Source organism: Balaenoptera physalus (genome assembly GCF_965194825.1).
Source record: "Balaenoptera physalus genome assembly, chromosome: 2".
Taxonomy (NCBI): Eukaryota; Metazoa; Chordata; class Mammalia; order Artiodactyla; family Balaenopteridae; genus Balaenoptera; species Balaenoptera physalus.
The window spans coordinates 159,601,842-159,618,582 of NC_138883.1; the positions used below are offsets into that span (position 1 = coordinate 159,601,842).

General features: G+C 37.4%; 1 protein-coding gene across 1 annotated transcript in view; it reads right to left on the bottom strand.

The window, feature by feature from the left end:
* USP6NL (USP6 N-terminal like) overlaps positions 1-16,741 on the bottom strand; it is a 155,128-nt gene that overhangs the window by 128,987 nt on the left and 9,400 nt on the right. Inside the window, exon 2 of the mRNA XM_082449713.1 lies at positions 6,091-6,177. Coding sequence (XP_082305839.1) covers positions 6,091-6,094 — 4 coding nt within the window. The 5' untranslated portion in view covers positions 6,095-6,177. The remainder of the gene's footprint in view (positions 1-6,090; positions 6,178-16,741) is intronic.

Below are 16,741 nucleotides of genomic sequence, written 5' to 3' on the forward strand. Positions count from 1 at the left end.
AAAAAAAAAAAAGACCAACTATTGTAGGTTTACATAAAAACTTAATACATGTTTGCTTTTCAAATTTCTTTTAAGTTATAGTCAAGCAAACATACTTTGCCTTACTTTGCATTTATTAGAATATAACAAGGTTAACCAGTGAGGAGATCACAGTACTTTACTATATAGTGTCGAAAACTTTTACCAGTGCATCCAATAAATTCCAGTTCTGTTCCATTCTTCTAGAATCTGAAACAGGCAACTGTACTTTTAAAAAGACATTGCAATTCCAAATGCCCCACAATTTAATATAAGATGTATATGAGTGTATGTTAGTGTCTGACCATAATCTTTTTACATCCCACTGTTTAAATTTTAACACCTGAATGCTCCAAATGTGTAAGCAGAAAGAAAACTGTTGCAATTCCAGGGGTACCTAGGTAATGCCAGCAGAAGTCAGCTTCTGAATTTAGGGGGGGAAATAGCACTCCACTACCATCTGCCTACACAATGACCACCATCTTTGAAGCTAAATAAGAGATAACTCATATACGGAGTTTTCAGTTCCATTTGGCCTCCTAACTTCTCGACCACAATCATGATAGAAACCTATACAACGTTTCCTCTTTTAAAAAAAAATAACTAACTATGGCTCAGTGCTGGAAGTGGGAGTGGGAGACTGGGGTAAGGGAAACTGGGAAGACATTCTCACTATATTCTTCATCCTTTCAGCCCAAGGCTTTAAAGAGAGGCTAGAAAAAATTATTACATAATCACTTGTCTATCTCCAAAAAAGAAAAAAAAAAAAAAAGTAACACCAAAATATCATTTTAGATCAGTTTTAAGGGAGAAAGATCGAGGCTAGGAAATTTTTAACATCAATTTCACATATCTGGGAAATGAGAAGACAACTATACAATGATATCCATCATATGCATTGACAGGCTCAAATTCTCTTAAAAGAAAATGTCTATTTGACCAAATGCAAAAAGTGATAATATACAGCTGTCCAGACACTGTTTTAAAAAAAATAAACTGATGTTAATTATATGTAGATATATTAGTTGTAGACCATATAACAAATATCACTAAGTTGTGTTTTCCATTATATGTCTTTTGATAAATGAGAAATACTAAAAGTCATACCTATAATATTTTCATATAGAAACTATCAGAGAAGTTTTTGTTAAAGAGATATGAAATTTTTCAAACCAGTACATCAGTTCTAATAAAATGAATTCAAGAAAAAATTGTAAAACTCAAACTCTATTTTCTGAAATTAATGCCCTTTTCAAGAGGATTTCTCTCCAGATTTCATTAAATGCAGACACGCCAGTATTTAAAATGCAATTCAACTTAAATTTTCTTTTCTTTAACTTCTGCCCAACTTCTGAGGTACACAGCTATTCCATAAAACAGGATATACATCTAGATAGGCTATTGTTATAGAGAGAAGATGTAGCCAGTACTCAGGGAAAAGTCCTATCTTACTTGTTGCATGATTTTTTCTATTTAATAAAAGACTCAGAAGAATCCTTATCCCACCACTCAGGGACTCAGTAATCTCCTCAATTATCTGTAACATTATCTGCTCTAACAAATGTTAAAGTGTTCTTCACTTCAGCATCATCTCTTAGTCTACCGCTCCAACAAATGATGATATTTACTCCTACTCTTATTAGAAAGCCACAAATACACCACATCCCAAATTATTCGCTGCCATTACTTTTTCCTCAGATAAAAGAGAAATATTTCATATCCCGAAGTAACCTCAAAAAACTCACTCCACTATTTAGGCCAAAGAGCAGGATCAAACTCTCCCACACAATAGATTCACTCCTGGACTGCCCAGTCAACATCCAAAAAGACTCTCTTAGGAAACATTTCATATAATTACTTACAGAGCAAAACTTTTCCAAAGAAAGTGAAATAAATACAGAAGTAAAGATTAAAAATTTTAATAGATTAGATAAGCTTTATTTTTTTTAACTTAAATCTTGGGAAAAGAAAAATAATTAGTACCCTAAATTATCACTTTTGGTTTTTGGTGCTTTTTTGGCTTTTTTTTTTTTTTAACATATTCCATCAAAATAATCATCTAGAAATTGTTGAGCACTGCTCTTTACACAAACTACTTTTGCTTTTATAATCTCCATCAAAAACCTAAAAACTCCATTTTAAATTACAGCCAGACTTTAAATATAACAACTTTATTGCATCTTTGGCACCATCTGATAAAACAAAATCTTTAACAAATCTGATAAATGCTAAACATTGCTAAATATGCATTATAGAAAATTAAGACCAATTTAAGTACTGAAAAAGGCTTTTTGCAGATTGTAATAAAGTTAACAATTCACAATGAAATGCACAGCATAACAGCATCATATAACACATATTCCACAAGACAAATATTCGGCCTCAGAACTTAACAGAATACATAAAAATTGAGACTAAAAGCTGAAAAACATCTTAAAGCATTTAACAAATTCTCTAGGTCTTACAGTTGGAGCATCCCAATTCGTGTGTCAGGATGTGCAGAGAAATTGATTGCTCGGCCTGGCCTGAGGTGTCAGAGCTGGTTGCCTCCAAGCCCCAAACATTTCCATCAGTTTATCTCACATGCTGTACAAGTACTACCATGTCCTACATGGTTCATGACATGGGAAGGGTTAGGAAATCCTGCAGAGCTAAACGCATCCAGACATACAAGTATCCAACGTTTCTTGTAATCTCTAGAGAAATACTGAAAAAAATTTTAGTTACCCATCAATCTCACCCAAATCTAGGTTTGGAAATTCTATCTTTAATGACATGTCTTCCTATTTTTTAACCTGTACCACGCTTCTCCAGTAATTTCTACAAAAACAGGAGCTCTGATATACTCAGTTCCCTCCCACCTTTATGAAAACTTACAACCCCATAGAAACTGCAACACGGCACAGACCATGACAACACTCCCTAATCTATGGTTCCAGTTCTCCGCTCGAGAATGATTTCCATCACTAGAGAAAATCAAGTTGGCAAGAGAGAAACTCAAAGAAAAAGAAACTCAAAGTTTATTTCAAAGGGAGCAAGGAAAGGGCTGAAAACTAAGAACAAAACTAGGCAAAGCAAATACTGCCTGTAACCCATCTTTTTAATTTACGTCTAACAAAAATGTCTCTTTGTCAGAGTAATTTTTCCAGAATAAAATCTTAAGTTGTTCCCCTAACTGAAGTCCCTCAATAGTTCCTAAGCCCTGAAATATGAAGTCCAAACCTCCAGATATGTACACGACCTGGACCCTGATTTCATCTCCTCCCCAGCTCTATACTCCAGAATGTTCAACTACTCAGTTACATCCTTGTATGGTCAAACCTTCATGCCTTTCTCACAGTGCTCCCCTACTTGGAATGCTTTATCCTACACACGCACTCTTTTCATGGGAGCAGCTCAAATTTCAACCTAAGAATAATAACACATGGAACAGCTACAGTTACCACATAGTAAGGATGTCACTTAGAACAGTCAAATCCATGCACTATTTACTGAGCATCTATTGAGTGCCAGGAACTTAGCACTAGGAATAAGTCTTTGCCCTCGAGGAGTTTACAGAACAGATGAAGATCAGAGTGAACAGGCCGCTGATTTCACTGGCGGACGACAGCTACTAGAGCGAGGCAAGCAGCATCTCTGCAGGAGCAGCACCGCGGGGCCCGCCCAGCGAGTGAAGTGGTCACGGACGATGGGGAGCAACTCTAGGAACCAGGGGACTAAGCAGAAACTGATTTATTTTTAAATCTTAAATGTGAAGTAAGGATTTGGGACTTCACTGTAATCCCAGTGGTTAAACGCCCGACGGCATTGTTCATGCTTTTCAGCTCCCTTTCTTCGCAACAAACACAGAGAAATTACAGATAAAATATGAAGACAAATGACCAAAAGGACATACCTATGCCCCCAAACATGTTAAACATCTCCACAGATCAGAAATCTAACAGGAACACAAAGTGTGAGCCACGCTGAAGCCAGGAGGTCTGCTGAGCTCTGGGCCCCAAAGCAGGCAAAGGCAGCAGGCAGCTGATCCTCGGGGATTAACTATGGGTTGATCGCATGGGGTAACAAGGGCTCCACAAGGGCTACGAGGGTCAGTAGCCAGGCTCTTTGCTCAAAACCAAGGACTGGGCTGGCACTCTTCCTTGATAGGAACCTAGACTGAAAAAGACTTCTGCTAACTGCACTGAGGCTACAGCTTAGGAAGCGGCTGACCTAATGCCAGCTGCCTCAGTGACTGAATCTGTGATATCCCCAACGTCACCATGGGACCGGGGCTCTGGTCCACTAACACAGACCTGATTCTGATCTGGGAACTCCAAAGCCAGGCAGAGACAACAGCAAATGTGCTAGACCAGCAGGGGAAATCACAAAGAGACAAGAGAGACACACACGCGTGCACACACACACACAGGAAGAAGAAAAAAGAAACTCCCATCAGAACTTGCCTGCAGAATTACAGAACATGATGAAAACACCAACAATATCAACAACCACAACATAAACTCACTGCAGACAAGACAAAAATCATCGAATGATCTGAAAAAGACTTTAAAATAAGCATGTAAGAGATCTTCGAAGAGATAAAGAAATAACAAAAGAACCAAAAAAATGTTAAATACAAACGAGCAGAAATGAGAAATGAACTAGTGGATATAAAAAAAAACCTATTAAAAATCTTGCAAATGAAGTATAACCATTGTAATTTATAGATAAATTGTTGGTGGTTCCGATACGTATCTTGGTTGCCTAGTAAGCCATCCCTCCCTCTGCCTTCACGCTCACAGGGCTCTGAGTTTTGGGGGGCAGCCGTGTTAGACACCAAGATTCAAAAATCAAAGACAACCTGTATTTGTCCTCAAAGAACTTGCCATCTGTAACAGTGATGCTACCAGACCACTAAGGTTACAACGCAGAACAAAATTCAGTTAAATTTCCAAAAAAGGTAAGCATTTTTTAAATTAAAATGCTCTTAGTGTTCATGAAGTCATATTACCATCTTTACTAGAGTTGGCATTCTATGATTGGTAAACAGTCTCACAAAACTTCATATGAATGGAGCTGAAATAACCAAAGCTGCTTCTTTCCGAATCTGTATTTGAACTCATCTGGCAACTATCCTTGTTTATTCAAAGCACACCACCGAAAAAGTAACCCACTGAAAAGTCTCCAAAACCAAAGACCACTATTTGCAATATTACTTTTAGTAGAAAGCACTCAAAGATTTCACAATAACAGCTTCATTTTCACTTATCAACTGCCTGATTATTCAAACTGATGAGAAAAGCGACTCTATTCCTATTAAGGTAAATATAATCAATGTAAATAATATGTGAAAAATTTTGAACTCTTATATTCCAATAAGAAAATGCTCACTTCATCCCAAAGTTTCCATAATCAAAAAGCTGTACTCTAAAAGTACATCAAAATTATCACAGGATCCCAGTCAGGATTAAATCTTAATTCTTTCCTCACTCTCCAAAAGTAAACAACACAAAATAGTAAAATCCAGTTCTCCTGTTCACAAACAGAAGTGGAAAGGAATGACAGAAAATATTACTTATACCATCCCCTCACAACTGAGAAGACAAAATCTATATCAAAAGATGGGTCTATAGGATAGACTTGGTTCCTTGATCCATCAAAGACATTGATAAAGAGATTTCTTTCTTTTTTTTGCTTAAATATAATATTAACCTATGTTACCCAATGATTAAATTTCACACAATAAAACCTCTGCTAATTATGGTCAACTGCAATTTTTTCCCTCTTCATATTTCCAAAAAGTCATTTTCCAATGGCTAGTCAATAGAAAAGTTTAGATAGTAGAACTAAACCAGCCAAGAAGCTAATGACACAGATATCCTCACCACACCTAACTTCTTAGAATAAATCAAACATCTATCTCCTTGTTTAAATAGAGGCAAGTGCACAGTATCGGGCTGAACCAGATTATCCAATCTCTGATGAAGTGACATAATTCCAGTCTGCTCAGTAACAAATTTTTTCTTTAAGTACAACACCGCAGATGCTCCTGAGAGGACTGAAATGATACACAGAAGGAAGGACACTTACCCATGACTGGAGATGTCTTTGTTCGTGGTCCCGATCAGGCACTACACCCAAATCTGCTGTCCAATGTTTCTCAGAGGAATACATGTCCTGGTCAGAAAACAAAGAGAAAGAAATCATATTTTCTAAAGGTCAGTGTTTAAAGTTTTCTAAAAGGAAGAACCTCCTGACGTCATCTAAATATAAAAAATTACCAATCTTTGGAATATCATGATTCTGCTCCTATTTTCCTTTTTCAGTAAGCCATTACCTCAAAAGCAAAAGTATGTCTAAAGGAGTTACCACACAGAAACTTATTAACAGGTGACCTTTGTCTTCAGTCCCTCCCCATCCCACCCCAACATAAATAAGTCATAGGAAGAAAGCACTCCACTTGGGGTAAATTAAGCACATCACACCTGCTAAATGTATTCTGACTGCCCATAAGTGAGTTATATACACCATCAAATAAAGATTACCAAAGTTATTGCTATAGACTTTCCCTTATAATGGCATTTTCCTCACTATAAAAGTAATATGGTTTCATTGTTTTAAAAAGCTAGAAACAGCAGCAAAGTAGAAAGAAAAAAATTCTCTCACAGTACAATGCCACTACACCTACCCGATCATGTGGGGCATATTTCCTTCCCAGGAACTTTCTGTACATATTTTAAAAATACACTTTATAAATACTACATACAAAATTTTGTATTTGGTTCTTTTGAGTATAACATAAAGCATCATCCTGCATTATTATAAATACAAACTTAACCCTTTGCGAAGATTTCCATTATAAATCTTCCTCTCTTGATAATATATTAAAGAAAATGAGGCATAAAGTAATACTAATGCTACATTTAAACAAAACCACGGATGCACAAATGCCTCCCCAAACCTAATATATGAAATTCCACAAATAAGGTAACATCAGATTCGATACAAAATTTACACTTGTGCTAAGTCATGTGTAGCTGCCTTCATAAACTGATAAGCTACTTCTCGTAATCACCAGAAGCGGAGATTACTTTCTAGATCAATTAAGAAAACAGCATAATACTAAGGACCTCTGCTTCTGAAACAGATTTCAGTTCAGGAACCATTTTTTGAAGAAATAATGCTTGCCCCATCTATAAAACATCTCTACTCATACTGTGTAATATACAAAAGAAGGATAAATTCACCGAATGGAAATTCTGGACGCCCAGCAGGGTCCACATGCTGTAATTAGCAGTGGCCTATCTCCGCCAGGCTACCGCGTAATCACCTGGCCCCAACCCCACACGCCCTCCTCTTCGTCTTGCAGTGGATACTATTAAATGATTTCCATTTCCAGATAACCCAATTATCCCAAAGAAAATGAGAAGCTGTAGGGAAAAATCTAAAACAACACATAATCCACGTGACGAAAGGTTCTCACCATGAATACACTTTCTTCCTGGCGCTCCGCCGAGTCTATTAGACTTGTTTCCCGGCCAGGAGACTAGGAGGTGGCGCACGCTGCCCCGAGGAGTGCACTGACAGGTGGCCGAGGACGGGGCCCCGTGTCACAGAGACACAGAGGAGACTACCCGCTCACAGGGGCCCCGGGAGCTCACGCACAGCTCGCTCACACCTGTGGGGTCCTCTCTCTGCCCAGGGACTTCTCTCTTTGCTCATGCTTATATCAAGTTTTTTATCTTAATTTAAAATTCCTACATGGCAACATCAAAGCACTTTGTACTAAGTCGTGCACCCATCCTACCCACAGTTATAAACTGCCAAATAAAAACTTATTCAAGGATTGAGGTTCCTCAGATATTAGGAGTTTTCTCAGCACTAAAAACAGTAACCTCAAAAAAGCCAGGATAATAAAACTTATATAAACACTGGATTTATAACCTTACTATCTGAGGTGATAAATGTACTTGACAAATATGCAACAATGCATGAGTTGGAATTAATGTCATGGAGTAGTTCTTAGAAAACATATTTTTAAATTACTTATAACTGAAGTCCTATGTTCAAGATTCTTTATGCTAATCACAGCTTTGAAATGCAGACCCTCCATCCCCAAGTAGGTGGTTACCAATTCTTTTCAGCAATGAGGCAGTCCAGAAGCACAAATGATAAAACTTTCAGATTCCCTTCCTCCTCCTCAAAATGCTACCACCTGGACATACGAAGAAGAAAGAAGAAAAATCTTACTTGTTGTTTTTCACACCATCTAAGAGGGAAAGAGTACTGTCTTAAATCCAGAGTTTCACATAAAAGGCATTATTGGGACATTTCTGCAAAATCTGGCCTTTCAACGCACTTTCCAGGAACTTGAGCCACTGCTGTTTATTTTCAGCAAAGAATTTATCCTCATGCTAACCTACTATGGGTTCTTTCAAGTGGCTCCTCCAACTTTTGTGATAACACTTGATATGCACAAGTGGTAAGGCTACAGCAGGCCTCCTTAGGCCTGCTGACACCCATCCTGACAGGGAACTCAAGGTCCAGTTAAAGGAAAGAAACTCCACCATATCCTTTTCTTTACTTCAGGCACTAAACATGACCTAAAAATAATTCCTGTCACTTTTTTTTTTTTAATATTTATTTTATTTATTTGGTTGCACTGGGTCTTGGTTGCAGCAGGCGTGCTCCTTAGTTGTGACTCACAGGCTCCTTAGTTGCAGCTTGCCGGCTCCTTAGTTGCAGCACATGGCCTCCTTAGTTGTGGCATGTGAACTCTTAGTTGTGGCACACATGTGGGATCTAGTTCCCCGACCAGGAATCAAACCCAGGCCCCCTGCATTGGGAGTGCAGAGTCTTATCCACTGTGCCACTAGAGACATCCCTCCTGTCACTTTTAGTCAGTTAAAACCTATGGAAGTATTTAAAAGGATTTCTGGTTTTATAACACCAGATTATCTATTCTAAAACTAGCTCAACAGTCTCACTTTTAATTATTTTAAAACTTTAATAGAATTATAAACCACAACATACAGTAGCACATTCTATTGTTTCTAATAATATTCTGTCTGGAGATCAAATTAACATTAATTTATTTCATTGTACAATAACTTCTACAAAGAAAATACAGAAAGATTCCCAATCTCTACTAAAAGCTAATGTAATCTCCATTTTTAATCTCATCACAAATTATAATTTTTAAAAATCAAATTTAATCTTGAAGATATTATGCAAAGTGAAATAAGCAAGTCATAATAGGACAAGTACTCTATGATTTCACATATATGAGGGACCTAGAGAAGTCAAATTCACACAGACAGAAAGTTGAATGGTGGTTGCCAGGGGCTGGAGGAACGGAAAATGGGGAGTTAGTGTTTAATGGGTGAAGAGTTTCATTTTGGGAAGATGAAAAAAGTTCTGGAGATGAATGGTGATGGCTGTACATTAATGTGAATGTACTTAATGTACCTGAACTGTACACTTTAAAATAGTTAAAATGGTAAAGCTTATGTGTATTTTACTACAATAAGAAATACGAATGTAAAAAAAGAATCAGTTACCTATGGTTTCGAAAGAGTAAGCAAATCCTGAAGTAACAGAAATTACAAAGAATTTAGACTTTTTAATTCATAAATATTAAAAACCAACTGCATGTTCCTAAAATATTTGGCTATAAGAGAAAAAGAAGTGTCTACATGAGAAATAGCTAGGACTCATTATTTAGCTTTTTTTAAAAATCCCTACAACTAAATTACTAACACACGCTCCTGCTAAATCCAGAGGCAAAGCAAATACTTTTAGCATTGATTATGCAAAACCCTTTTCTATTCCCCCAATACCACCATTCACTATGATCTCTTAAACTTATTTGGTTTATTTCCATCCATTTTCAAAATATTTTTCCTTCTAAATACGTGTATACTTTTTCATTCATGAGCTCTTGTATAGATAAAATACTTACTGACACCAAGAAGCTGAAGATGATGTGTAAGACTTTAAAAACTTTACCCACAGTTCTATTTTTATCTTTTAGCATCTTTAAAAATTTTGTAGAATAAGGACAAAGTAATTATTTAATTAATTCTTTCTCATAATTTTTAATTTCATGGTCAGTTTCTACTTAAAGAATTCCCACCACTCTGCTATGAACTTTCCAATGTTTATCATTCAAGATAAGTACTTCACTAACTAATAAAATAAAGCTGTAAGAGACTTCTCTTTCTGCAATTATTGTGTCCAAATGGCTTGAGAACCCTTCTGTTACATGACACCTAAAAATGCTTGATAAAAATATAAGAATTATCCTTTTGAATGCATAGCAAAGCTCACAAGCAACTAAGAGATGTCCTCAGAGACCAAAAAAGTAAACAGGAGCACAAATAGAGAGTGGTAGGTGGGCAATGATGCCAGCAACTGCTCTAGAGGCACTGACAACCCCCCATAGCCAAGCTATACTGTCCAATACTGAGCCACTAGCCACGTGTAGCTTTTTAATTTTAAATTAATTTAAAGCATCTAAAATTTAAAATTCAGTTCCTTTGTCACACTAGCCACATTTCAAAGGTGACTACTAGCTATCATATTAGCACAGATATATAATGTTTCCATTACCATGGAAAGTTCTATTGGATAATGCTGAAGAGCTTTCAGTGTTAACAGTCATGCAAGGGACAAAGCAAAAGCTTCACACTACACAATATGGGAAGTCAGACTAAAGCACTTAAAGCCTGGTCCCTGAAGAACTAAATCTTCAATAAAAAAGAATAAACTATGAAAAAACAATCTACCACAAACGGAGACTGGAGGAAAAGTCTCCCCTGCGTCTAGGCTTATTGGTGTTTTGGGAGGAGAAGGGGAATATTCCCTGGAAGTCTGTAACGAAAACCAACCTTCACACGGGTATCAAGTTCAAATCCATACTACTTGTACATTGTGAAAATCTCAAGCCTAGAAATTAAGTGGCCCTGGGTTGACAGTGTCCTCAATTGCAATTCTTCTCTGGGAGAAAGCACTCTTAACCCAGGTCTCGTAAGAATTTCCACAGATAAAGTTACCATAAAAACAAGTTCAAATTGTAAAACTAAGGATAATAAGCAAGATACAACAGAAATAAGTATATAATTCATGATTTTTTTAAAAAAGAAGGTACATTAACGTTTCAAAATACTAACTGAAATGAAAAATATGAGCAAAAAAGAGGGCAACAGATTTTTTAAAAAATCAAGTGAAAAATAGGATAACTAAAATTAAACCTCAATTAACAAGTTCAGCAAACTAGATACTGCTAAAGAGAGAATTAACAAACCAGATGATGGACCTGAAATGATCCAGAATGCAACAAGACAGATTAAAAAAATAAAGGAATATTAAGAGACATGAAAAATAGAATAAAACATCTAATATGTATATCTAATTGGAATTTTAGAACAATAACAAAAAGAATGAGGGAGAGACAATATGCAAAAAGAGAATAGCTGAGAATTTTCCTGAACTGATGAAAAACAGTATTGCACAGATTCAAGTTCAGCAAATTCCAAGAGATATAAATTTTTTCTAAAAAAAAAAGAAATTGACACCTAGAGACATCATGGTGAAACTGCAAATCATCAATGACAAGGAGTTCTTAAAGCCAACCAGAAACAAAAGTCAAATTGCTTACAAAGGAACAATCAGACTTGACAACTGATTGATCAACTGCAACCATGGAAGCCAGAAGACAATAGAATAATATCTTCAAAGTTCTAAGAGAAAATAACTGTTAAGCTATAATTATGTACCCAACTCAGCTAAACTATCTTTTCAAGAAAACGGGCAAAATAAAGAAAATTTCAGACCTAAACTGAGGGAGTACACTGTAATCATTAAGGATGCTTCCAAAACTGTAGTTCACAAAGATGGAAAATGATGCCAAAAAGAAGGTCTGAAATACAGGAAAGAATGGTGAGAAAAGAGGATTGTAAAAATGAGTAAATGGAAACAAATATTAGAGGTATAATTTCTAAATTAGCAGGTATAAAAACAAACAAACCTAAAATACTGAGCAAAAGCAGCATGTAATCTAGAAGGGAGATACAGGAATGGAAATATTCCAAGTTTCTTATGCTGTTTTTCAGGAGGAAGATATGGCAGACACTATCTTTTGTTCATATGTCTTCCATCACTTGCTGCCCTTGCCGTGGCTTCCCTGGGAGTGGAGGATACTCCCCACCTCATGGATTTGAGGGTCCGGCCACATGACGTAGTGGAATGTGAGCAGAACTGACACTGTGCCAGTTCTAACTGGAGGCTTTAAGAGCACTGTGCTGTCTGTGTTCTCTTGTACTCAGACACTACATGCCAGTCACTGCTGGTCCCAGAAGGAGGAGATACCCAGCACTCAACTGAACCCAACCCACAGGTTCTAGCCAAACCCAGCCAACCCAGCCACACACAGCAGAGACCGCCAAACCTGTGAGCTGGAAATAAATGTCTGTCACTGTAAATCACTGAAATTTTGCAGCGGTTTGTTACCCAGCATTATTACAGCAAAAGATGACTAATACCAAGACGAAAGATATTAACTTTATATATTCTTTTTTTATTATTTATTTATTTATTTATTTTTGGCTGTGTTGGGTCTTCATTGCTGCGCATGGGCTTTCTCTAGTTGCAGCAAGTGGGGGCTACTCTTGGTTGCGGTGCGCGGGCTTCTCATTGCGGTGGCTTCTCTTGTTGCGGAGCACGGGCTCTAGGTGCGCAGGCTTCAGTAGTTGTGGCTTGCGGGCTCTAGAGCGCCGGCTCAGTAGTTGTGGCGCACGGGCTTAGTTGCTCCACGGCATGTGGGATATTCCCGGACCAGGGATTGAACCCATGTCCTCCACACTGGCAGGTGGATTCTTAACCACTGCGACACCAGGGAAGCCCAAAGGTAATAACTTTAAATGCAAATTAAATTTGTGGGTATTAGTTTTACTAAAAAATTTTACTCACTAAATTTGTGAACATGTGTGTATATATACATATAAAAAACTACAAATACTGATACATATGTGTATACACACACAAAGTGATACTATTTATATAAAGTTTAAGAATATGCAAAATTAACAATATGTTTTTTAGGAACATGTACATATATAATACGATCATAAAGAAAAGCAAGAGAACGCTGGATCCCAGAGTTTCTGGGGACAGGAGTAAGAGAGAGGAGGAGCTGTAGGGAGGTGTGAGCCAAGAGGGTAGTGCTAGCATTCTACCACTTAACCTGAGGGAGGGGACAGTACAAATATCATTCTATTAGACCTTACATAACATTACATATAGTCCTTTGTATGAATATATATTTTAATATGAAAAAGCAAAACTTTTCCAACAAAATTCAGAAATGAAATGATTATAAATAAAAATGACAACATATGTAAGTAATCACATGTATAAAAGAGTTAAATGCATTTATAATCTTTAAGCCATAATTAAGAGGCAGAAAGAGTTGTAGTGACACATTCTTTTTTTTTAATTAATTAATTTATTTTTTATTTTATTTATTTTTGGCTGCATTGGGTCTTCGTTGCTATGCATGGGCTTTCTCTAGTTGTGGTGAGTGGGCGCTACTCTTCGTTGCGGTGTGCGGGCTTCTCATTGCAGTGGCTTCTCTTGTTGCGGGGCATGGGCTCTAGGTGCATGGGCTTCAGTAGTTGTGGCACGCGGGCTTCAGTAGTTGTGGCTCGCAGGCTCTAGAGTGCAGGCTCAGTAGTTACAGCACACGGGCTTAGTTGCTCCGCGGCATGTGGGACCTTCCCAGACCAGGGCTCAAACCCGTGTCCCCTGCCTTGGCAGGCGGATTCTTAACCACTGCGCCACCAGGGAAGCCCTGACTTATTCTTTAAGAGAATAAGCCCTCACTTATTCTTTAAGAGAAAGAGACAAATACAAGTGATAGCCAGGTCCACTATAAAATGCAAGAGGGAATTTACGTGAAAAGGCTGATGATTATACATTATCCAAACACAGAAGCAGCTGGCCTTCCCAAAGAGCTGTCATTTGTGCATCTGTTCTCAGCTATCTGATCACTGAAGATTCTGATCTCACCTTCACAGCTGTATAATACAAGTTCATTTTCTAGTAGAAATTCCTAGATCCTGTTTTGCTGAATTGCCATGCATTGAACTACCATCCCAAGAAAAAGCTTAAGAAAATTGTCTTAATTGAAGCATTATTTGTAACAGCAAAAAAAAAAAAAAAGTATAAACAACTTAAATGTGCAATAATAAGGGACTGACTAAATGAATTGTTAATTTACATGTAATGGAGTCTCATGCATCCATTTAAAAAACATCGCAAAGAAACTTAATGACAGTGAGTGAATGAATGCTCTCCAATGTGCTTTGTGCCACTTTCTCACAATCAGCAAGAAGTATCAGAAATGATGCCTCAACCAATTTAAATGTATTTCCCCAAAGCCTTATAAACCAATACTTAAAGTGATTAATGTTCAATTTTTAAATTTAAAATGAACAGATAATATAAAAATTTACTATTCATTCAATAAATATTTACTGAGCAGCTATTACGAGCCAGACAGTGTTCTAGGCTCTGCATACACAGCCACGAACAAAACAAATACCCATCCTCGTGGAACTCACATCCTAGCAATTCTAGTACCTTCCCTTCTTAATTCAGATGCACAGTTCATTAGTTCAAATAAATATGTCAGGGCAGATTCCAGGGTAATGTCTTCTCATGCTAGATAAAGAAAACTTTAGTTAATATTTAAAGTCATTATTCATTGACATGGATGGTCTCACCACTGTACTTTCACAATTCTTGAGTTTTCTATAAAGAATGCTCTTTCTGCAGTTTACACCCCCTGAAACACAATGCTGAATTCCCATGGCTTTCAGTATTTTCCCTGCTCAAGAGAAGTAAAGCAAATCTTCTATCACAGCTAGAGTAGAAGGTTTATTTACCCCATTCACTCAATCAACAAAGTACTTCCTGCTAATAAGATCAGAGAAGGAGATGGGCAAAATGAGAAATCCTTCGGTTTCCTAGGTTTGTTTACACATGTATGTTAATGAGGAATCAGATAAGAACCAGGTCTGATTTCCCCTTCTACAGGTAGAATTTAAGTTAGGTTTCCAGAAGGACTTATCGAATTCTAGTAGCTTTACACTGGTCAACGCGTCAACTTCTAGGTATTCAGGAAAACAAATGTCCTTCCCAAGGCTTCCTTTCCTATCTCAGTTACAGAGACGCAGTGCCTTTCAAAAGCAGCTTATAATTTGCTTACATGTCACATTTGCCTAACGTACTTGATACATCCTACCAGAACTAAGCATAATGCCTGAGGTCTACAGACAAAAGCTAAAATGAAGGGTACAGTATCTCTGATTTTCAGGGGCCTGGCTTCATTTTAAAAGTCAGTTAAAAATTACATACAGCTAAGTATAATGTAAGCACTGCTGCAGACACTGAGGACTAAAAAGAAAAGTAGACAGGATTCCAGGCCCAACTTTAAGGAATTTACATCTAGTTGGATTCTAAACACAAGAATGTATCCATCCATCCATTCAATAAATACTAATTCAGCTCTACAACATGTAAAAACTTCTCAAAGGGCTTGAGATACAGCAATCGAGACAAACCTGATCCCAGCCACCCTGCCTTTAACAGAACATAGTCAGGACAAAAATCCTAAAGAAGATGGGAGTCAAGGGCTTCAGCTCATGCAAAGGCCCTATACTGAGTTAAAATGAGTAAATGTATGGGCAAAAAAATGTAAATGTATACAGGTGAAAAGAGGAAAATTCACGTAGGATGTCAGTAAAACTGGAATTCAGCAAGCTGATGGCAGAATGTAAGAAAATCACTCAACATACAGCAAGTCCAAGATGAAGTGGTCCAGCTCTGCCATTAACCAGCTCTAGGAATGTAGATCAAGTCACTTCACTTCTCTGAGCCTTGGTTTCTTTATCCATAAAATGAGAGTTAGCTTTTTGAACCTGGCTACCACTCAAGATTGTCAAGGGATTATGCATGAAAAAAAAAAATGCTTTCGGGCTTCCCTGGTGGCACAATGGTTGAGAATCTGCCTGCCAATGCAGGGGACACGGGTTCGAGTCCTGGTCTGGGAAGATCCCACATGCCGCGGAGCAGCTAGGCCCGTGAGCCACAACTGCTGAGCCTGCGCGTTTGCAGCCTGTGCTCCGCAACAAGAGAGGCCGCGATAGTGAGAGGCCCGCGCACCGCGATGAAGAGTGGCCCCCGCTTGCCGCAACTGGAGAAAGCCCTCGCACAGAAACGAAGACCCAACACAGCCATAAATAAATAAATAAATGAATGAATGAATGAATGAATGAAGTCAATTTTTTAAAAAATGCTTTCATAAACTAAATATCTCATATATTTGACACATGCATGAGCATGGATCCATTTTTGGTCTTATTATAAAATAAAGGAGTTGAAACATAATTTTTAAATTCTCTTTCCAGCACTGTAAGGTTTGTGACCTAAAAACTAATTTTAGATCAATGGATAACTAAGAAAGATTCTAACTTCCTCAGCATTATAAGTAGACTCAATAAATTATTGCAATAAACCAAGTATGAGCTGGAAAAAACTGGTCTAAAATGTTGGTTATGTTTTTAAAAAGGTGGGGGAGGGATGGCAGAGTCAAAGGACACTTGGAAGAAAGTCAAAATGACTACTAACAGTGAAGTAATCAAAGGTAATCCTAAATTCAAAGGGAGAATCCAGATGATAT